At 44.0% G+C, this 23,202-nt stretch overlaps 1 protein-coding gene across 1 annotated transcript; it reads right to left on the bottom strand.

The window, feature by feature from the left end:
- Positions 1-365: 365 nt before the first annotated feature.
- Positions 366-18,835, bottom strand: SLC6A1 (solute carrier family 6 member 1). The gene is made up of 14 exons (XM_069028174.1): positions 18,601-18,835; positions 17,536-17,667; positions 16,072-16,172; positions 14,572-14,681; positions 14,330-14,462; positions 12,932-13,066; positions 12,711-12,814; positions 12,371-12,495; positions 10,305-10,417; positions 8,116-8,247; positions 7,528-7,630; positions 6,178-6,278; positions 4,606-4,773; positions 366-2,747 (listed from the first exon to the last, which is right to left on the bottom strand). The coding sequence occupies exons 1-14, from the start codon at positions 18,833-18,835 to the stop codon at positions 2,643-2,645; spliced, it is 1,797 nt and encodes a 598-aa protein (XP_068884275.1). The 3' UTR covers positions 366-2,642.
- Between the last annotated feature and the right edge of the window lie 4,367 nt (positions 18,836-23,202).

Below are 23,202 nucleotides of genomic sequence, written 5' to 3' on the forward strand. Positions count from 1 at the left end.
GATGGCTCCAAAACCAGGGAGGTGCTGCAGCTCACACCCCAAAGCATCAGCAGAAGTGCACCCGAGGAACGGTCATCCCAAAATCCATGTTTTTTCCTTCTCCCGGGGCTCACTCTGCCATCTTCCCACAGGAGAATTAAAGCAGCAGGATGCCAGGAAGGACTATTAACTGTCACCTCTTAAGCTCCCTGTATAATGTATGCACATACTAATTACATCGTAGGAATAGCACGGATTAATTATACACATCACAAGTGGGAAACAGCGTTTTGATATTTAAAGGATATTTTTATATAAATGACACATTTGGAGCTTGCAAATAGCCCAGATTGGCTTTGTCCAATGAAAGACAGCAAAATTCTGAATTTAATGTATAATATAACCTTTATTCTTTTTCCTCTAAACTCTTGGAAACTTACATAACAATCGTGCTTTAATTATGACACCGTTTATAGACATTTAAAATGCATCTTAATTTATAAATATTTTACATTTGGTCCATAGAACAGGTTGCAATTTACTAAATAATACTGTACTCTTTTAAACAGGCTCTGTATATATTTTTGAATATGTATATATTACATATATATTTTTATATAGAGATAGATTTGCTCGGTGTTGGATACTTTCCTTATTGCAAAAAGCATATATGATCATACAATAATCTTTCTTTTTCAGGGCAAGTACTACAAAAAAGATACAGCTATTCACAGTTTACACACAGTAGTTCTACAACACTAGTTTGTGCTATGTGATAACGTTTGTACAGCTTTTTGCTAAAGAGCAGGTCTGTCAAACATCTGTCATAATTGTTTACAATCAAACATTAAATACTGCATTTTCCTTAGAACAACATGGGACTCGGTTACATTAAACAATAAAGAGAAAGTTGGAGTTTTTATCCTTAGTCTAATGAAATCCACAAGTATGATGTATCATGTGTGATGCCTGTGTAGGATGTAGGGGTTCCTCTAAATCCCAAAGACTTACAGGACGTTTGCATCTCAGCTATGGCCGTTTAGGATGGAGCTTAGATCTCGTAGTATTTTACAGTTGACCTAGGTATGAAACAGTTTAGAACCTACCCAACATACTCTGAGAGTTTAGGATGTAGTTTGAAATACATGTGTATTATATATATATATTATTTCTACATAATGTGCTTGACATTCTGAGAATAATACCTTATTGCAAGAACATGTTTGTCACCTTCAGACGAGAACAACGAAAAACCCAACATTCACAGGTAACATGTTTTTTTTTTTCACGTAGTAGTTCTACATAAATTGTGCTATCTAACATTGTACGGTGCACAAAAAGTTGGCTGAAAAGCATGTTTTCATTGCACAGTTCTGTCACAGTCATTTACAATCAAACATCACCCTCCCAAAAAGCCTCCGTGCCTGTCTTATAGCTGCCAAACGAGAAATGCCAGCCGGGGCTCCCGCTGCATTCCCTCCACAGGGAAAACTTCCAGGGGCTGGCCGGGCTCTCTGGCTGTGCGGCAAACGCAGGACGGCGCCCAGAGCGGGATTGCATCGGGATGAAAGAGCTCTCCCTGTGCCCTCATCACCACCCAGCCCCTGGAAATGGGAATCCCGCTGCTCTCAAAGTGCTAACCATGCGGAGTGTGTGATTGGGAACTGTCAAAGTTCAATTGAGCCCTAAATTGGAACTTACAAGGAGAAGCTGCGATCTTTAAGCCGTTGTTTTGGTTTCTATTTTGGTGGCAATGTGATAACAGTAGAGTGGTAACAGCATAATAAAAGCTCAGGGTACTCTGAGCTTGGATGGCAAATACTTTGTGTTTTACTCCTGGGAATCTTTAGGAGCTCTTGGCTATTACTTTGCTAAAAAAGTTAAAATATTCATATTCATGCCTCTAACATTGATTCACAAAGATATCTTCTTTTCATAAGAAGCAACATATGCAGTTTTAAAGAAATTTATGACCTTGTTTGAAAGTCACCCTGAAAGGCTGAGCACAGCCAGTGTGTATGGCCTGGGCTGCTCTGCCACAAACAACTCGATTTTTGCACTAGGAATGTTTATGAAGGCTGTGCCTGCTGTTAACTGAAGGAAGAGTCTCTTCCCCCCTCAAATGGCCTCAGCTGGAACAAATTTTAAGGGCAGACTTTTGCACTGGAAACCACTTGTTTACAAAATACTTCGTTCTTTTTGTACAAAACAACTCCAAACTTAATTTTACTCCTGCAAAGTCAGAAATAACAGTCTTGGGATTCAGCGGTAAGAAATAGTGATCAACTACTAAAAATCAGCAGCACAAAACTTCAAATAGTCGTGCTAAAAGGTAGATTAAAAAGGTCTTGGCACATCAATTTACAAATTCCAAGGTATGCAACTATCATTGTGAAAGGATAAAAACATTAACAGTCCGTGGATTGCCGGAGAACACAAAACACTGTCAAACATCTGAGCTCGCGACGGCTGGATCGAACCCATGGCGATTCCCTCGGAGTGGAGATGACCTTGTTGCTTTTTTTTTTCTTTTTTTTTTTTAACATATTTTTTTTTTGCCACTAGAGGTAGGTAATTATATTCTCAGACATGAATTTGTGGTCATATTCAACCATATTTTTTGTTTTTCTGGAGAAGGAGCGGTACTGGGACGATGGAGGAGTTTAGATGTAGGCTTCTTTGTTGGCGGAGTTGCTCTGTTGGGCCTGGTCTGGCCCATTCTCAGGGTGGGTGATGTCTTCACTTGGCTGAATCATCACTTGGATGCGCTGTTCAAAGGACAACAATAAATGTGAGGCAGCCAAAAAACGATTAACCTCACTCTTTTTTAAAATTATTATTATTTAAAGACAATACTTTACAAGTGCCTGTCTCCCCAGGGACCAGCGGTGAGCCACGTCCACTGAACAGATTTCAGCTCTGTCCTGAACGTGACAGGAGGAGCTGAAAGACCCTGTGCCAAGTACTGGATGCCAACAGGGAGCTTTCCTGGGGAAAAGAAATGAGGAGAGACCCTGCTGTGAGCCCATGGTCCAGCACAGGGGCTGCAGTGGGCAGCTGGACACCAGAGTGATGGGAACACAGGAGCTAGAGAGTTCCTCCAAGGATGAAACAGGTGAAACAGATCTGTGTTTGAGAGTGTTTTATTCCTACCCTGTCTGTCCTTGTCCTTTTGTCCTCTCTGTTCCTGCAGCTTCTCTGCCCAGCTCACGTTCACATCTTAAAAGAGATACCAGTTTGGCTCCTCAGAGCCTCTTGCTGGTGCAGGCTCCTCCCATCACCTAATGATTATTTCTTAATGCCTTTCAAAAATAAAACCTTAATCCACAGCAAGGCTGAGATGAGGAACTTTTACCACGGTCTCACACAACTCTGCCCAAGCAGCAGCTGTATTTTAGGGCAACAGTTCTCCTTTTGCACCTAAAAGTTTTCATAAGACCAAGGGAAAGCTATTCAAAATGTAGGAGCTAAGAACTGGCAGGGGGAAACAACAAAAAAAGGCCAAAACACAGAAATTTTTTGTAGACTTCTTTGAAGCATCACTGAGTCTTTCAAAATTTGCTGAAGACAAATATTTGGATCAAGATCTGAGCATTTCATGAGGCACCACTCGTCAATTCTGCTTAAGATCATCCAGCCCTCCACAAAGATGGCTCTGTCAGCTGATTTTAGAATATTCCAGAAGTTCCAACAAATTCTTTTTGACAGTCTTTGGTTCCCACAATCACAGACTGTTTCAGTACTTGGGCTGGAGAACTGGCTGTGATGTACAGGGGGAGCTGGGGAGGGAAAACTGAGGAACCACCCAGACTTAAAAAGAGGTGTGGTGATTGCAGGTGGTTCCTGAGCAGTGTGTGGGGCAATAACCTGGTCAGTATTTCCCACTCCTTTAGCAGCACATCACCAAGGCCCTCAGAACTGACTGAAATAAAACCTGACTGAAATAAAACCTGACTGAAATAAAAACTGAATCTTTTCCATGAGAATTGTCACCTCCTTTTAGAAAATGGGATGAGGAATCAGGGAGAGGCTGAGAGCAATGAGAAAAAAGCCCCTAATGCTCTTCATGAAGTGACTGCTCACAGAAATCCCTTACATAAAGGCTAAAGGGAAGGTCCCCAAGATTTTTCATGTCCTTCCTCCCAGCTGCAGCAGAGCAGGGCAGGGCTGACTCCGAGCAGGTGAGATGCAGGAGCTCAAGCCTTGGATGCCATGAGGGAGATGCAGGACAGGGCCACTGAGCAGACTCCTGCAAACCCAGAGCTGGGTGGATTATTCCCTGAGTTTGGTTCCAGCTCCCCCAGAGCATCCCCTGCCTCGATCCACGGCCGCGTGCCTGGCATTGACCAGGACAGATTTCCATATTTTGAGAACTGCTCCTCTGTTTTCTAGGTGTGAGGAGCTGGAATGCCAAGAGCTGCCAGAGCAGAGATGAGGACCCCGTGGAAGGCGGGGAATCGTGCTCAGCAACAGACAGCTCTGACATTCTCGTGTCTTTGGGCTGGTGCTTTTAGGGTTCTTTTTGCTCAAAGCAAAGTGACTGAGGGGGAAACAGAGGATGGAACAGAAGTGCCCAGCAATCTTTGGTTGCACGGGCCTCAAGGTGGTTGGGACAGCCAGACTTACCTGCTTTAGGGAGCCTTTCAGGGTTAGGAACATGTATGCCATGTAGCCTGGTATCAGCACCATAGAGGACAGGGCCATGAACCAGCCAACCCCCTGGCCCCATTTTGGGAACACGTAACTCCCCATCGTCAGCGGGGTCATCTGCACAGCACTGAAGATGAACACTCCCTGCAAAAGCAGAAGGGAAGGCTTTGGATGAGATTCCCAGAGTGTTCTGGCTTCAAGAGTTTTTCTGGAGCTTCCAAAGATGCTTCTTACCGAAATGAATGTTTCACATTAACTCTGTATTTTCACGTATAAACCTGCACCTCAGATCATCCAAGTGTGCTACTGGTAGCAGTAAATTCCTTGGATAACCTGCACAGAGCCAGAGGGAAGGGGGCTGCTGGGGAAAACGGGGATCCTGGGAATAGCTGTGGACATGTACATGGTGCCACTGAGCAGCAGCACCCACACATTGGTTTTGGGATGTTCTCCAATGGTGACCTGCAGACGTGGTGTTCCATACAGCATTCCCAGGGAAAACTCCTGTCCTGGCCTATCTCTAATGTCTAAACCAGCCAGGAAAACTTGCTACAGTGAACCAGGAGAGAGGAAGGCTCGTTCTGGTCCCAGGCCGAGGCCTTGTGCAGGAGAGATTCCCAGAGGAGGATGCAGAGGCAGATTTTACACTGCTCTAATCTGGGCTGGCCAGCACATTCTGCTGAGGACCTGACAAATCTGACCAGTTTTACAACGTTGGGCATCTTGCTCCTGTGCCACTAAAAGAAAATGAATTTCTCATGCCTTCCTGAACACTTGTTTTCAGAAAAATGAAATCTGCCTTGATCTGGGAAGGGATGACTTGAGGAACCCTCAACTTGAAGACACTTCTGTGTCTCTTTAGTGCTCCTCATTTGCTTTTCTCTGGTTAAATACTGGGTCGTGTTTAGTGGTGGCTGCTTGATTAGTTTGTTCTATTGCATCTGGGTTCAGTGTATGTGCAGTAAATTTACATTTTTTTGCTTATTCCCTCACAAGGTACTGAATGGGATTAACTGGATAAAGTTTAGGATCAGGAAAAGGCTGTCCTGTGGTTTCCAGTACAAATTCCTTGCAGAGTTTGCCAGAAAACCCATAGCAATGCAGTATAAAATGATTAAGACATGCCACAGAATCCCAGGAGAGAAGAACATGAGTTTAGAACCGTGCTGTGTTACCAGAAGGAATTCAGTTTACAGAATGTTGGCATTTTTGTGTATGTGGAAAATTTAGATTTTAGATCGCTACATTCTATTTAAGAGTAGAAAAAGATAGTCAGAATTTGTTCCTTGCAGTTTTCTAACTTTGCCAATCAAACTCTTGAGCATTTCCAGAGGTCTAATAAAAATCCTGGCTCCTCTTTTTGGGGCACAAACTTCCTCTAATGACACTGCTTTTTGTTTATTGCCTTCAATGGGATTGCTCAAATCCTTAAAAAGGGAGCGAGGTCAGAACTACTGTGAACCTGTGGGGGTGGAAATGCCAAGGCTGCAGCACCCAGGCCACCTCATTTACATCCTTTCAACCAGAGAATAAAAGTTTGCTCCTTACTGCCACAATGATAGGAGTGAAAAAGGACCAGCAGAGTTTCCACCAGATGCAGGGTCTGTATCCCACCATCTCTTGGATGTTGTCATAAAATCTATTAACACCTGGACAGAGAAATAAGAAACAGCAGAGAAATGGATTCAACTGGAAGCTCAGTGGTTCTGAGAGATATTGTCATAAATTATCAATGTATTTGGAAGCTCCACAAAGATCCCAAGACAACTTTTCACCTGTCTGCATGGGATAAAATGTGCACGCTCAGAAGCACCAAAAATCTCCTGTTCTCACTCTTCCACATCATAATTAATTAATTAGAACTTATTCCCATGCAAGATGAGGAAGTTGTAGATGTGAAGGTCAGATGCAAGAAACACCCTTGATCAATTTCAACTCCAAGTCGAATTAGAATGAGAAATTTAGGGTGTATTTCACAGTTATAAAAACCCCAACCCAGCCCAGCATTAACCAGCTTCATTGCAGTGCACACCATGCAGAAGTGGATCTGACATCAGAGAGGCCCTCGTGCTGCTGCTGCTCTCCATCAGCTTCCCAAAGCTGTGTCTGTCACACATTCACAGCTCTGATTTCCTCATGGTCACAGCCTGGAGCTGATAATGCCAAGGAGTGGCTCAAGCCCTGTATGGACCATTCACTTCAGATCCTGTGGGTCCTTTCCAGCTCAGATTAGTCTGTGATTTCTGTGGTAGTTTTGGTGTATTTTTCCATTTGCTGGATTCATCAGCAGTGCCTCTCCCCTGTCAAAGGCTGCTCCATCCTCTCAGCCCCACTAAAACCAGCAGGAAGGCTCCAGTTCTCCAGCTCTGGAGCAGCTGGAGTGCCTTGGTGATGGTGGGAGCAGCTCCTCAGAGGAGCTGACACAGCTCTGTGAGACTATCCCACTGATCCATTAATCCTTAGAGCCACAGACTGCCAGTCCAGGCTTCTGGATATTTTAGGGGGATTATTCCCTAACTGACCAAGGAACCTGGATCACTGCAGGATCCTGGAGTGAGGGAACTTCTGGAAAAACAAAATATTACAAAGCCCCAGAGCCATAAAGCATTATGTACCAAACACCTCTGAAGATCCAGGCTTTCCAGGAAAGAGGGACAGGAAAAGAGATGAAATTTCACATTTTTAGTATTCCTGAAACACCTCAAGACTCCCAGGCCCTGGGGTAGGGTGTTTAAAAGGCAGCAGCACCTTCCACAAGCCAGCTTGGAATTATATCCATAGAAACCAAGGCCACTTCCAGTTCCACCCCCAGCACATGCATATTCAACTGGAGATCAGAGGAGGAATTATCCTCAGGTTGGGTAAAACTTAGGGAAAAAAGCCAAACATGCTGTTTACCATAGCACCAGGATATCGAGATGCACTCAAAGAATACGAGGAACAAGAGACTCATTCCGCTGGCAGAGTAGTAGTCAAAAAGCTTAAACACATAGATTCCACCCTAAAACAGAGAGGAAGGAAGCATTGAAAATAGTGCCAGGCCTCCAGCTTCAGAATGTAAGACACAAACTAGCATGGTGGATAGGTTAGGGGCCTATTAGTGCAAATTAATTAAAGTGGTTAAAGTCTTTTAAGGCTTGAGGTCATTGCTGACAAAATCAAGATTGCTGCTGCTTAAACCAAAAAGTTTAATTTTGCTTTTTGCTCTTTGTTCAACAATTTAATCATAATTTAATCATTAATCATTAATCATCTCCCTCAAAGAGTTTGCAATGCCAACATCCATCCCCAGCTGCCACTCTTTGGACTGTAAGGGTGTGGAGCTGTGCATTTTTGCACCCAGGGACCACAGGGGTTCTACACTTGAGCTGCCAAAATCTTGGACAGCGTTGATCCCTGACACTTCAGTGACTCCTGGCTGGGTTGGGGAAGGGAGAGGCAGGGAAGATGCAGGTGCCAGGCACAGATCCCCCCTGCCAGCAGTACCTGAGTGATGTTGGACAGCCCTATCACGTAGGACACGATGCACACGAGCGCGATGAAGATCTCCCGGCGGTTGCGCAGCAGCTTGGGGAACTCATCCACCAGGGCTGTGATGAAGCCTTCCACGGTGCAGAACTGCAAGGGAAGGGACACATAAACCACAACATCACAATGCAGAGCCCTGCCATGGCAGGGTGGAGTTTTGGGGAGCAGTTTGCTGCTGGACCCTTCGCTGGCCTGAGGCTGCAGCCGTTCGATGAGAAATGAAAATTCGCTTGACTGCAGTGGAAGCTCTGCTCCTGAATATCCTTGTTTCTGTCTAAAGAGATCTGTGCAAAAAGATTTCCAGCTCGAGGAACACTCAAAATTCTAAGCTATGAACTGTAGCTTTCACTCTGTGAGCAGAAATTGCTCTTTTTTTGTAATAAAGATGATAAACCTACAGTTGAGGGCTTTGATCCCTCAATCCTACAAAATATGCTTCTTTTTTATGTGATTTACTCACATACATGAAAGCCAACACACAAAGTCTAACCAGATTAGTGCTTCGTGGAGAAGGTGTAAGATTCTCATATGATTCTCCTATGTAATAAATCTCTTTTGTATCCCCAGAAAACATTTTGGCTGAGGCCGTGTCCTCCAAATGGAAATCACAGCCACACTCCAGAATCCTTCTGTGAGCATGTATTCAGATAAATGCTGTCGTTATGGTGGCTGCAATAGTGAAAACCAGAAGGTGGGTAAAGTTTTATTAATTTTCAGCAGTGCAATCAGAATTCAGCCAATGGTTACAGCTCCTGTAAATTACAGTGTATGAAATGTTCCCGTGACAGACAGAAAATGCAGAAAGCATGACAGCCTGTAGATATATATTCTTTTTAATAATATTAGACCACCTTCCTCAGCTGTTAGTTGCCTAGAGACAAGTGCTTTCAAGAATATTTTTGACCCAATTAATTTCACAGCAGTTTGCCCCCAGGTTGAGCAATAGGTTTTAATGTCAAGCCTGAAGCTCACTGAAAAACAAAGAAATAGAAAGTGTAAATTTTCAACTTTCTTTCATCTCCCGGGATAAAACGCCCTCTTGGTGGTTTTGTGTTCACAGGCTGAAGTCAGCTTGGATTTATAGAAAATGATGGATTTTCTCTCCTGCAAGACTGGTACAGTGCTAAGCCAGTACATCCCACATTCCTTTACGTGCTGGGAAGGCTGTGCTAGGAACTGGGAGCTGCTGATTTGCCAGCTGCAGCTGATTGCAAGGGCAACAGTCCAACATCTGCCTAGGACAGGTCCCACAAAAATGATCCCACATTTCAGCAGGCAGGAGGGACTTCCCTGACCAAGCCCTCTGAGTATTCCTTGCAAAATCAGGCAGGATGCTCTCCTCAGTGCTGGCAGTGTGGTTGTTCTCTGTATTAAAATCAGTGCTGATTAACAAAAGCTTTTGTTGGACATAGTAATTACTGAAGGGGTTTATCCTGTGCCATGTGCTTTTTTATTTGTGTCACAATAACCATTTCTAATTATTCCGTGTCTTAATTATTTAATTGTTTTACCTAGACAGAGAATATCTTACTTGGATTTACAAAACCCCAGGGTGGAGCCTCCTCAATCGTTTCCAGTTGTCAGACACCACCCAGAGTTTAGGTAAGGCCTGATCCAATAAAGCTGTGATCCTTTCCCTTGGGAAGTGATTTCAGAACACACCAAGACACAGAATGTCCTCAGTAACGATCCCACTGCACCCTGAATTTACTCCAGATACTAAAATGAAATGTGTGGTGCATCTTTTCACTCCAGTGGTGAGTCCTGAAATCACCTTTCAGAGATACCTGTGGCATCTAAACATTGCAAAACTCATCTCAGTGTCTCCTACACAGCTGAGCATTGCACAGATATTTTCAATATTGAGATTTAACAAGGAATATTTCAAAGGTGAGCTCCTTTTTGCCTGCAGAATAAATTTTCTGCCCATTTTTAATGCGCTTCCAACAGTTCATAAAAGAGCAAAAGTGTCTTAGCATCAGTTTTTAACTCAGTCTTTCCTCAGTGCCTCCTATTCTTTATCTGATTATTCCAGGCACCATCCTGCACCACTTCCAGCTGGCAGTGGAGAGCACAGGGAGACCCCAACCTCGTTCCACACCATGGCAGAAAATCTGTATTTTCCTTTGTTTTCAGCGCAGTTTTACCTGACTGTCAATGCCCAGCATGAGCAGCATGGAGAAGAAGAGTATTGCCCACAAAGGGGAGATGGGCAGCTGTGTCACCGCTTCTGGGTACGCCAGAAATGCCAGTCCAGGGCCTGGGAGGGCAAACAGGAGACAAAACATCAGTGGGGTGGGTCGGGGCTGGGATTCTCTGCTGCTGCTGCTGCTGCGGTTTGAGGTTGGTTTGGATGGCTCTGGATGCAGCACCCGAGCAGGGATTTCAGCTGTTCAGTGTTTGCTGACCACGAGGGCACTGCAAGGACCTGGTTTTTAAAATGAACCAGCCAAAAGCAAAAAAAAAAAAACCAAAAGCCCCCAAACCCAACCAACAGAATTCTGTCTGCAGCTGAGAGGCTGCTCCTGAGAGACCCCTTGGCATAGCCAAGGCAGGAATGTTATCCTTGGCTAGGGCTGTGTCTTCAGGCACTGCTCAGCTCTCTCTTCCCCTCAAGCAGTTATTGACAGCTGCCATCCTCTGCTTGGAGCCGTTCAGAAGAGAAACAGAGACAGCTCAGAAATGGAGAAGAAACTTCCCAGCCTTTCCAGCATTTGCTGGTCCCTTCCATTCATTCTCTCAAAATAACACCTTTTAATAAACTCTGAAGTTGTGGACAGCCAACAAGTTCTTCTTGCTAACTGCTGATGGGGGGGCACGGTGTTGGAAGGAGGATATTAATTCTTATTTAAAAGGAGGTTTTTTGTTCTCATGGCGTAGCTGGATGCCAGGGTCAGAGGGAAAACTGCAGGAACTTTAATAAACACAGAAATAAAGCTCATGTGCTTCACCTAAGGAGTGTCCCTGACTTTTCAGTTTTCATTAACATTCTGTCAGTGACAAATGCTTGGTCACAGCTCTCAAACCAGTGGAGCAAGGGCTGGCATCAACACCTGGGTTGTCAAAGCCTAATGAGGATTTTGAAGCGATTAATTGCTAGCAAGAGCAGATATGATTGGAAAGCAGTTCAGAAAGCATTCCAAATAGCAGTGCTAAAAGCAAAATAAACCTCAGATAAATATGTTAATTTTACCCTGTTACACATTCCACAGAAATGCAGCTACACTTTTTAATAATTCCATTTGTTTTATAAAGCTGTATAAAAGACAGCAAAACAACCTCTCATGGCAGTAAAATCTGGCACCAGCCTCCAAGCTTGCTAGGAGAAATAAAAGCCTTAATTAAAAGGTCAAATTTTCAAATTTCCTTTGCAATTAGTGGTCATGGGCATCTTTCAGAGGTCTCTTATCAAATGTACTTATTATGATGTAAAAATATTGTCCTGTTTGCAGGTGTAGCCTTTACATAACTCTATCCATATCAAACACATAAATCCTAAAAGCTTATTTCACACCCCACTGCCTTTCCAGAGCAGCTTTTAACAACAGTGCCTGCCGTCATCCTTTTGCACCCAATCTCTTTGTATGTGCAATTTATTGGAGATTAACTTTAGGGCTTAAATCCCCCACTTTTCTAACTAAGGAAATACCTCAGTGGGTTGTGTTTGCTAATACAGTTATCCAGATTTTGTCCACCAGTGAGTTCCAACCAAGCTTTGAGTTATGAGATCCCTCCCTGTGGCCAGAACTGCTAAGTGAGTATCTGGTGCACCAGCTGGGTTAGGGCAACCATCTGCTCTGCTGCTTTGAGCTTTTTCATCTGGAAGGCAGACAAGAAACTGCAAGGAATAACAGAATCCTCCCATGGACGTCTCCCTGCCCTAAATAAAATGACTTTCATGATAGAGAGTCACCTGAAATAGGTGTAGGTGAGAAATGGTTCTGCCTCGAGGGGCTTAACCTCAAGAAATGGGAAGAGGAATTAAAAACCCAACTGAATTGGGAAATATTAACTAAAAAACACCCCATAATGATCTATAGTGACCAGCATTCCTCCTGCTCTGCCTGGAGATGCTTGGGACAACGCTCTCCCTTCCGGAGACTGAAGGGACAGGGAGCTGAGGAGCTCTGAGGAGGGGTTTTGAGCAGCTGCAGGAACAACCTACAAGGAAAAAATAACTGATGCACAGCTTAGAGGAAAAGATATCGGATACCTGATGCTGCAACATCTGCAATAGGCCTCTTTGTGACATTAGCCATGAATCCCACAATGGAGAAGATGACAAAGCCAGCAAACATGCTCGTGCATGAGTTTATGCAGCACACTATGATGGAGTCCCTGAAACAAAGGGAAGGGGCTTTAAGCAGCAGGGAAAACAAATGTTCACCCTTTGTCCCACTGGTGTAAATGCAGTTACACATCTCACCCCCAGCCACATAGAACAGTTAATATTCAACGCTAAACTTTATTTCAGTTATCTGTACACAGAGACAGAGCTCAGCTCCAGCTGAGACAGGCAAGTGCCACTGCAATATGTGCAGTCATCTGCTTACCTGTAAACATTATTGTGGAAAGGGTTGTAACTTCCAAGGGCAATCAGTGAACCAAGACCCAAACCGTAGGAGAAGAAAATCTGTGTGGCAGCATCCAGCCAAACCTGATTGCAGGAAACAATTTTTTTAAAAATCTGTTTCTGCACTTGAGGAGCAGGTGATATGTCTGAAAGGGGAACAGTTAGGAGTGAAACTTTTGTTTACCAGGATGCAATATTTACCTCAGAGTCTGAAAGCTTACTGAAGTTGGGAGTTATATAGAATAAAATGCCTTCCTTTGCTCCAGGCAGTGTTACACCACGGAAGAACAAGATAAGCAGCATAACATAGGGGTAAGTAGCAGAGAAATATACCACCTGATGTGAAGAAACAAGACAGTGTAAGTGGGAAAGGAAGAATGATCAAAAATATTTGCTCCCTGAAAATACTCTAGCAGTAACTGAGGATGGCTCTTAAAATTGAGGCATTTATCAATGGCAAAGCTTGGGGAATTCTACAGCAGAATTCCCTAAACTCCAGGTCTGAAGGCAGGTGGCTGTTGCCTATTTTTCTGCAAAGGGAATAGAGTGGACTAGGATATTTTCAGACTTTTTTTTTTTTTTTTGTATTTAACACAGGGAAGTCCCAAAAGCACAAGGATCGTGGCACCAGGATCCTGCTCATAAAACATCTGGCAGTTTATTTTTCCCACTCTCTCCTCCTCTCTATTACAGGCTCCTATTTCTTGCCTTTCCAAAAGTCTCATAAAAAACCCATTCTGAAGTCAGACTCAGCCCTCTTCTTGCCACGTACTTTGGAGGCAGGAGAAATAAAATGGTTTGCTCTGAGCTCAGCTAAGCCCTGTTGAACACACAGTGTGAAGTGGGTCACAGTTACAACCTCTTGTCAAAAGCTAACAATCCATTCCTTCAGTGTGAAGAAATCCCAGCCCCCTGCACCAGACCTGAGGTCTTCTAACCCGACCCTTCAGCTGACACCAAGCCCTGTTGCTGTGGCTTTTCATTTCCCTAGGATTTCTTCCAAGAGGGAAAGGCACGAGCCAATGCCCAGTGTTGCTGCCCTTTCATTCAGAAAGGTCTCTCAATAATTTCCTTTAATCGAGTAGGAAATCCTAATTTGCACTCACAACCAGCCAGACCCCAAGAAGCACAGCATGAAATCCTCTGGGAGAACCTCAAATGTTTCCCACTCAGCGTGAGGGGAGGAGGGAGCAGCTCTTCCCAACACTTCCTTATGTATCCAAGTCCAGCAAGAGCTGTGCAATAAATGCACAATTCCTGCTGGAGCCAAACCACTTCATCCTCATCCTATTGCTGTCCAAACCAGCTGAAATATTCATCCCAGGAACAAGCAGGAATATTTTTAGCTGATTTTATACCTGGCCAAGCCAAGAAGCCTGTAAATGAGGCCTTTAAGGCTGTGGTCTGACCTGGCTACAGAGGAGCCAGCTCTTTCAAAAACATGGGGCTGCATCAATCCAAGGAAATACAAATAAAACACTTCACAGCGCTGTGCTAGCCAAACTGCCCCCAGTGCCTCTTACCTCAGGAATTTTCAGAATATTTGAGCAAAATGGGCATTTTTAATTGAAAGGGATTTACAGTACTTTTTAATCTTACCTTTCCAGTCCAGCCTACCCCCTTCCAGATACAAAAATACACCAGAATCCAGGCAATTGCCAGGGTGATTGCCAGTGGCCATCGGATTTGCCCCGGCTTTTCCAAGCCGTCGGTCATTTGGTGCATGTTGCGTCTGCAACGAGCCAGAACGGGGCATTTGGCATTCAGGAGATAAAAGAGGAAGGGTAACAAGGTGATCCTTGAGCATGCACGGGAAGGAGAGAGGAAAATGCTGAGCTTACTCCCAGAATTCCACCACGGCACTTGTCATGTTGGTGGTGTTTGCTAAGGTGTAGTTGGAGAAGCAGCGGTCGGTGTTCCAGGGGTTCTCACAGTGTTTCCAAGGGAGGGTCTGGTGAAGGAACAGAACCAAAAACCTGAAGTCAAACACTTTTTAAGCAATCTTGACCTCAGGTATTGCTCTCTTTGCTAGAACTGACAGCTGAGTGCAGAACTAGAGCACCTGGAGCTCTGCAGACATTGATCTCCCTGGGGTAAAAGTTATTTAACTTCCGATCAGCTGTGGGAGGCAGATGTGGAAATATTCCTCCTTTTCTTTAACACAGCAGCCCAAATGCTCTGCATTCAATACACTCACCATGAGAGTATACTGAAACACAGAGAGGACCTCCTGGAGGTCCTGGTACCTCTTGTTGAACACGATATAATAAAGTTGTGGTGGTTATTGATCAGAGATTTTCATTTTCCCCTCAGGTCAGGGGATAATTAGAAAAAGGTAACACTTCTGTTTGCTATGTGCATGTTCTGCATGTGTCCACTACATCTTTCAGAAGTTCTGAGGAGCAGAACCTGTTTCTGATAATGCCCATTAGAATGAGCCTCATTTGCATACAACTTAGAGATCCTTCCCATGGCAATTGTTGGAAAATCCTCTCACAGAACTGTTGTATCTGGGCACTGCCTGCTTTATACACAAGGATAAGAGGCTTCAAGGGAATTAGAAGTCAATATTCATTTAACATGGGCCACAGAAAACACTTCCAGACTCTGCCTGACCTTTCACATCAATGACAATTCTGAGGATAACAAAGAAGAAATGGTCATGTCACTCCCAGACTAATTAATGCAAATTTGGTCAAGGGAAAATTCTTTAAAGCCAAGAACAAGCCAACATAAACAAAATGTATAGAAGAGACAATTGAACAATGATGCATTAATTATTGAGACTTATGTAAGGATGCTTCTTCAGATGGCCAAACCCCACAAATCAGACGAGACTTACTCAGCTGATGAATCACCCTTGAGGGGGGAAAAAAGGCAGCTAAAAATAAAGTAAACAGGAAAGAAAACAAAGCAAAAATAACAACAATGAATGGAAGTTCAGAGCTAATCAAATCACAGACCTTCCACTCCATGGGGTTTTTTTTAATCCTCCATCATTAAACCACATTGATAAATGATACTATTTCCCAAAGAACTCATGTTTGTGTGGCTGCTATTGAAGAAAAATTATAATTAGTTGTGCACTAGAATTTTTCTTGGGGGAGTGACTGGCCTGTAGGCTCACAGTTTTCTGTTCTAAATCTCTTGTGGAGAAAATGAAAAATTAAAAGGGATTTTTATGAAATAGTTTTTCTTCAGTAAGGATGGCTTATCCCACAGATTTCTGTGCATGCTGTGTTAACCTCACACATCTACATTGAGGCAGATTAATGACTTATCCATATTTTACTTGGCTATACACTCAACAAACAATTCCCCATCCCCTGACACACACTTACAGTGGTAAAGGAATTATACAGGTAGTATATGGCCCACGAAATAATCACAATGTAGTAAATATTTAGCCAAAAGGACAGGACTGCAGCAGCCAGTCCCACACCTGTAAGGAAAACAAAGAGAAATGAAACAAGGGAACTTTCAGCTGCAGTTCAGAGCAAACACAACACATGGGGCAGGCACCACTCAGGAAATGTTGCAGAAGTGAGGATTTCAGAAGTGCCATTACACAAAGGTCATTATTTGGGTGATGGCTCAGTCACCCATGAATTCACTGCCAGTGTTCAGCTCCCTGTGTGGTGCAGTCCCACCTGCTGCTGCTGCTGAGAGTTCCCTGGCATGTTTAACTTGCAGGAAAAAGAGCCAAATCAGCTCATTCTCTGCAACATCAGCCCCACAGGACCTCGTGGCAGATGCACACACAGTGAGAATGTGTTCAGAGGCATTTAGGACACGGGTCAGAGTGCCTGGTGCTCAGCACAGGGCTGTTACGGCAGACTAAAGGAACGTCAGGGTTGCACGATGAGGATGCCTCATCTTCTGCTCCACGTGGACACTCCAGGGGTGTTCTAAACTATCCAGGACAGTTGTTCCACAGCCCTGAGCAGGAGGAAGTGCTCACAATAACCAGTAAAATGCAGAGCCAGGTTGTACCAACTCTTACCAACAGCAGCAACTCGAGCACAAACCCTTCTCTGTGAGAGGCAATTTCATCTCATTGGGTTTTCCCAATGCTAAATCTCCCAGAGCAAAATTCAATCCCACCAAACTTTCAGCTCACCCTGTGCTAATTGTCAGCCCTACTGTGTGAGGTGATTTGTAACACCATGTGCAGCTCTGCTGGGCCAGAACTCAGCTCGGGATCTCGGGAGTGTCGAAGGATTTGGGATTAGAAGGGTGAAAAGCATCGTTTGAGAGGTTTGTGGATCTGTGCAGAATTGGGATTAAAACCCCGGGGTTCTGGCAATCAGATCTCAAACTCAAAGTCTGAGTGTGGAGTGAGCTTGTCTTAAGGAATTCAGCATGAAATTGCCAAAGGTGTCTGGACTTTGAGTTTCAGTTAAAAAAAACAGGAGATACCAGCCTCTGTTAGCTCAGACAAATTTACCAAAGTTCACCAAATTTCTGTGAACAGTGCCATACCTGCTCACACAACTACTGCTGGATATGCTATTTTCAACAGTCTTTATACATTTCTACAAAAAAAGCCTAAAAGTTTTTGAAGTTCAAAAATAAGTTTGTTGAGATTCTAATGCCTAAATCTGGCTATTTTTAATGACAAATAAAATATATAGCCCGGCATGTTTCAAAATCATCAGTTAACACCTCACAAAATCAGTGTTTTCCCTAGAAAAATCATGGTTTAAATACAAGTGAAAGGCATCAAGAAACATTCTTGCCCTGGCACTTTGTGGAACTTCTGCAATATGGGAACAGATGAGGAATAATTTGAATCCATACTGTACCTTTGAACATTGGAGCAAGCTTCCACACTCCAAGGCCTCCTATAGATGTATACTGACCAAGGGAACACTCCAAAAGGAACAGTGGAACTCCAGCAAAAATTAAAGTTAGAAAATAGGGAATCAGGAATGCACCTAAAAAGAAGTTTTTAAAAAGTCTGTTACAGCAGGGAAAAACACGGCTGAATTTCCAGTTTCCATCCCTGCCACATACGAAAAGAAACCCACAGGTTTTTTCTTCTCTCAGATGTAACTTTTAAAAAATATTAGTGGAAGTCACATGAGCGCTTCTGAACCAGCAGCCCAAGAGGTGAAAATAGGAGAAAAAACTTATCTCCCCATCGTTTAAATATTTTCTGTTGAAGTAAAAAGCTGAGATCCAAAAAACCTGTGGGCTTTGTTGCCTTCATGTCTCATGGAGAGCACAAAGGCTTGAACCAGCCCTGGCTGCTTTCCAGCTGGAGCCAGCCTTTTATGGGGAACTCAGAGTCAGTTGCAAACCCTATGAAATCCTCTCAAAACTCAGCCCAAAAGAGAGGGATCTGCAGGGCTGGATGAAGGGCATGGTGCTTTAGTTCTGCTCTGATACTTTATGGTCTTTTAAGTTCAACTGCCAGCTAGGAGTTAGAATAAACTTCAGGGCAGAGCTCCCCACTCCAAAATGGCTCTGAACCTTCTGGAAAAGTGGAAAGCAAAAAAAAACTCCAAAAAACTGAGAAACCAAAAAAACCAAACGAAACCAACAACAACAAAATCCCCCAGAAAACCAAACCAAAAATTGGAAAAAAACCCCCAAACCAAAAACACCATAGAAAACAAACAAAAACCAAAAACCAAAAACCCCTCCAAAACCAAACCAAACCAACCAACCAAAAAAAAAAAGAAAAAAACAAAAAAAAAACGAAAAACCCGAAAAAAAATCCCCCAATCCCCCAAAAAACCAACAAAAAATCCCCAACCAAAACCAGCTATATGTATGAAAAAGCTATTAAAGCCAAGTTTTGACTTGCTGGTCATTTTATGGTGACTCAACACACCAACCGAGCCATAAGGACACAGCAAACGTACCTCCACCGTTCTTGCCACACAGGTACGGAAATCTCCACACATTCCCTAAGCCAATGGCATAACCTACACAGGACATAAGAAAGTCAAATTTCCCTTTCCACGTGTCTCGGTCTGGAAGGTCCGTCTTCTTCTTCTGCACTTTTACTACCAAGGTTTTGGGCTTGTCGTTGGTGATGGAGGCGTCGACCTCGGTGGAGATCTGTCCGTCCGCCACTTTGGTGCCGTTGGTGGCCATGTCTCTGGGCTTGGCTGGCGAGGCTCTGGCGGCGGCCGGGCGGGAGATTTCAGCACCAGTCCACGTGGACAGCAGCTTTGCGGCTCGTGGCGATCCACGTGGGAGCGATGGCGACGGCAGGGACAGCCCCGAGAGCCGGGACACGGAGCCTCACCGGGGACCGGAGCCACCTGCGAGACACGGGGACACCTCAGACACTCACACCGAGCCGAGGCCTCGTGGAAGGGCTTGGCTCTGCTCTAGGGATTTGTTCTTGACCCAACACGAAGCAGGGTAGAATCAGCACAGTCCCTCCAAAACAATCTCTAAGATCCGCTGATTATATTTTTCCCCTGTAGATCTCTAATGAGTCTACAGAGAAATGATTTTTAAAAATCAAGAAATAGCAGTTGCCACTTTTAATAGTGGATTAATACTAAATTTAGAATGTTCACTATTAACCAAAACAATCTCCAAGATCCACTTCATATAATTTTCTCTATAGACCTCTTATGAGTCTACAGAAAGACTTAAAAAAAAAAAAAAAAATCAATAGCAGTTGCCACCTTTAATAGTGAATTAATACTGAATTTAGAATGCTCACCATTAACCAAAACCATCTCCAAGACTCACTTATTATCATCTTTCCTATAGATCTCCTATGAGTCTGCACAAAAAAGAATTCAAAAAACACCAATCAAGAAGTAGCAGTTGCCACCTTTAATAGTGGGTTCACAGTGAATTTAGAAAGTTCACTATTAATCCAAAACAATCTCTGAGACCCACTTATTATATTTTGTCCCTATAGATCTCTTATGAGTCTACACAAAAAAGAATTTTACAAAAACCAACCAAGAAATAGCAGTTGCCACCTTTTATAGTGAATTAATACTGAATTTAGAAGGTTCTCTATTAACCAAAACAATCTCCAAGACTCACTTATGATACTTTTCCCTATAGATCTGAGTCTCCAGAAAGAATTAAAAAAAAAATAAATCAAGGAATAGCAGTTGCCACCTTTAATAGTGGATTAATACTAAATTTGGAATGTTCAGTATAAACCAAAACAATCTCCAAGACACATTGATTACATTTTGTCCCTACAGACCTCTACAGAAGACTACAGAAAGAAATAAAAAAAAAAAAAATCAAGGCATAGCAGTTGCCACATTTAATAGTGGCTTAATAGTGAATTTAGAAAGTTCTTATCTAAAACACCTTTCTCTCAAGTGCTCCCAAAGGAATTAAACAATAAACCAGATCAAGCAATGGGACTTAATCCTGGGTAATGATGTCAAGTTTTGCATGTGGTTATAATTAGCTGTTAATGTAAGATGAATGTTTCACGAAGCTGAAATGATAAGCACAGTAAGATGACAGCCTGCAAGGATCAGCCCTCAGTTCCTGTTTCCAACCACTTGTGGCCCTTTTAAAAGGCCATTTCTCTCACTATGTACAGTTTCAAAATCTAAATGAAAGAATAATCAAGGAAGCAAACATGGATTATGAAAAATGACCTGGTGTGTTTCAGCCAACTCTGAAGTGCTTGTGGCTCCCACAAACTTCCACAGCTCTGCTTCAGCTGGAAAAAACACACTGAAATAATGCTTTTCATGTCTTCTGTGACCCATCCACAATCAATTTATTGTCTGTTTTCCCTTGATAACTCCTTTTACCACATGTCAGCCCAGTGCTCAAACCAGAGGCTCCAACACATGAAACACTTGCCAGGGTGAAGCTGCACCCTGTGCTGGTAGCACTGGGCACGAGGTCAGGCAGAGATCAACAATAATTCTATTTACAGACTTGTGTAAAGGAGGATTGGGGTTATTAGCCATTCACTTCTAATGGAAAATTATATAAAATAATATAAATAAATAAATAAAATTACAATTGAATTATATAATGAATATAATAATATAAATAAACATAAAATGTGTAAAGGCAGTGCTTTTCTTTGACTTCTCATTTTAGATCACTGCATGATCATAATGCTTATTAAAAAGCCACATCCAACTATTAAAAAGAAAGCTTTTGGTTGGAAGCTGTAAAAGAATCAGCTGTAGGTGTGGTTGGGGTGAGGAGAGAACAAGGATGGTGCTTGTAACCTTCCTTCCTCTCCGTTCCACTTCAAGATGGGACTCAGAGAGGGAAAATCCATCTCTGCCTACATCCTCACAAGTCCTTCTGTGAGCAAATATCTCCCTTCACAAAGCAGTGAACCGAGTTTTCCACATCTCAACACAAGCCTGTCCAGTCTCCTGTACCAAACCCACCCTTCCTGGCTGTGCTCAGCATTGCAGGCAGTCCGGGCAGTGCACTCCCTGATGCAGGAGGAAGCAGGGATAATTGTGATGGCAAAAGGGGGCTCCTGTTGGGAGGCTGAACTGAGAGCACCCCAGAACTGGGACCTGCCCAGCTGCAGGGCCATCCACGGGTGGCTGGAGCCAGCTCCAGGGAGCAGCCCCAGATGTGCAGTTTGCCAGCTCCAGGGTGCAGCCCCAGATGTGCAGTTTGCCAGCTCCAGGGAGCAGCCCCAGATGTGCAGTTTGCCAGCTCCAGGGTGCAGCCCCAGATGTGCAGTTTGCCAGCTCCATCTGCTGCTCAGCAGCCAGAACTGAACGTGGCTCTTTTCAGCCAACGCAGCCTGGATGGAAAAAAACCCATCAGGGTGTCCTGGTACTTCACAAACAGTCCTGCACTAGATTAGATTTGTTGTTGTTGTTGCAATTGGTGTTTGGGTTGGGCTTTGTCATCAGCAGAGCTTCCAAGTACTAGAAGAGGCTGAGTGTGTTCAGGATGAGTGGAAAAAAAAAAACCAAACCCAAACCACCATAAAATCCCCCTCCAACAACCCAACAGTGCATGGAGAGATCTATATGTACATCTTGTTTTGTTCATAATGAGGGAGAAATTCCTGCTCCCAGCTGGCACCAGGGATCTGGGCTGAGTCAGAAGGGAGCAACCAAGCCAGGAGGAACATGGATTGAGAGGAGCAGGGATTGAGAGGAGCAGGGATTGAGAGGAACATGGATTGAGAGGAGCAGGGATTGAGAGGAGCAGGGATTGAGAGGAACATGGATTGAGAGGAGCAGGGGTTCAGCCCCTCAGATCTACAAAAAGGCTCTGCAGGTGAGTGCTGGGTGTGGAGCTTGTCCTTGCTGCTCCAGCCCTCCCAGGCCCTGCAGAGCCTGGTGGGCATTAAAGCCTCTGCTGAATGCTGAGAGAAATTCAGGCTGGTGCAAGACTCCGTGACAAAGAGAAACCAGAGGGTTAGTTAGGAAATCTTCAGGAATAAAGCAAGGAACCTCCTGGAGGAAGGAGCCCAGACCTGTTTCAGTACCTCTGTAATGCTGAAACTTTGAAGCCAAGACACCCCAGCACATCTCTGCTGAGGGCGAGGTGGGGCTGGCAAGCAGCCTGGGGCTTTTTATGTTAAAAGGCATTGTAAACAGTGGTTCAAACAATCACCTGTGGGGATGTGCTTAATTTTATGACACAGCACAACCACTGCATACGCCACAAGTATCCAAAACCTCGCCAGTGGCAAGCCCAGAGACTCAGCAGAGGCTCTTTTTGAGAGGATGGAGGTGGGGATTGATCAATTTGCTTCTTACCCACCCCTGCTGGTGCCATTATTCCATCTGGAAACCATGCCGGAGGTTTTACTGGCACTGGCACCGATGCATGGACATTTGTGCATTTATGGTCCTACAGCAAATGAGCATCAGACAATGAAAAAATACTTCAGTTCCACAGTTTTGAAAGTAGGGATTTTTCCAAACTATGAAAAGTAACTTTCCCCCAAGCCTAGGAAATAATGATAACAAATGACAACAGAAGTAGAGTCTGACCTCCAGTGCACACTCTCCATACACTGCAGTGCTTTCTGACTCGCACACAACAACCCAGAAGAAGTGGCAGTGCAGCAGCAAAGATCCTGGGTACACGCTCTCTAATCAGATTAGGCAATATCCCACAGCACTGGGATTTAAATCTAAAATTGCTCTGACATGGAATGGGACAGAAAGACACTTATGTAAGCTCTGTGGGTTGGCCTGGGCAGAGGGAAATACAAATTGCAGCTGTCAGGCAGCAGAGCAGGTACGGCACTCACTCTCCAGCGCTGGCTTTGTGGGAAGGAGATGGAGAGATCCATTAAATAACTCGGGCTTTGCTCCCCCGCTCCCTCCACGCCAACCCTGAGTGTGCTAGGAAGGGCACAGCAGCTTCCCACCACATTCCTCAGGGCACAAAAGAGCTTCCTTGACTTCAGTTACTAGGGTTGCTGAGCCAAGGGCTGAAAGCCCTCTGGATCAGGGGTTGGATCCCAGCTGGTTGTCCCGCAGCACCACCACGCTGGAGAAGAATGGCCTGGGAGAGCCAAG

Source organism: Aphelocoma coerulescens, chromosome 12 (assembly GCF_041296385.1).
Source record: "Aphelocoma coerulescens isolate FSJ_1873_10779 chromosome 12, UR_Acoe_1.0, whole genome shotgun sequence".
NCBI lineage: Eukaryota > Metazoa > Chordata > Aves > Passeriformes > Corvidae > Aphelocoma > Aphelocoma coerulescens.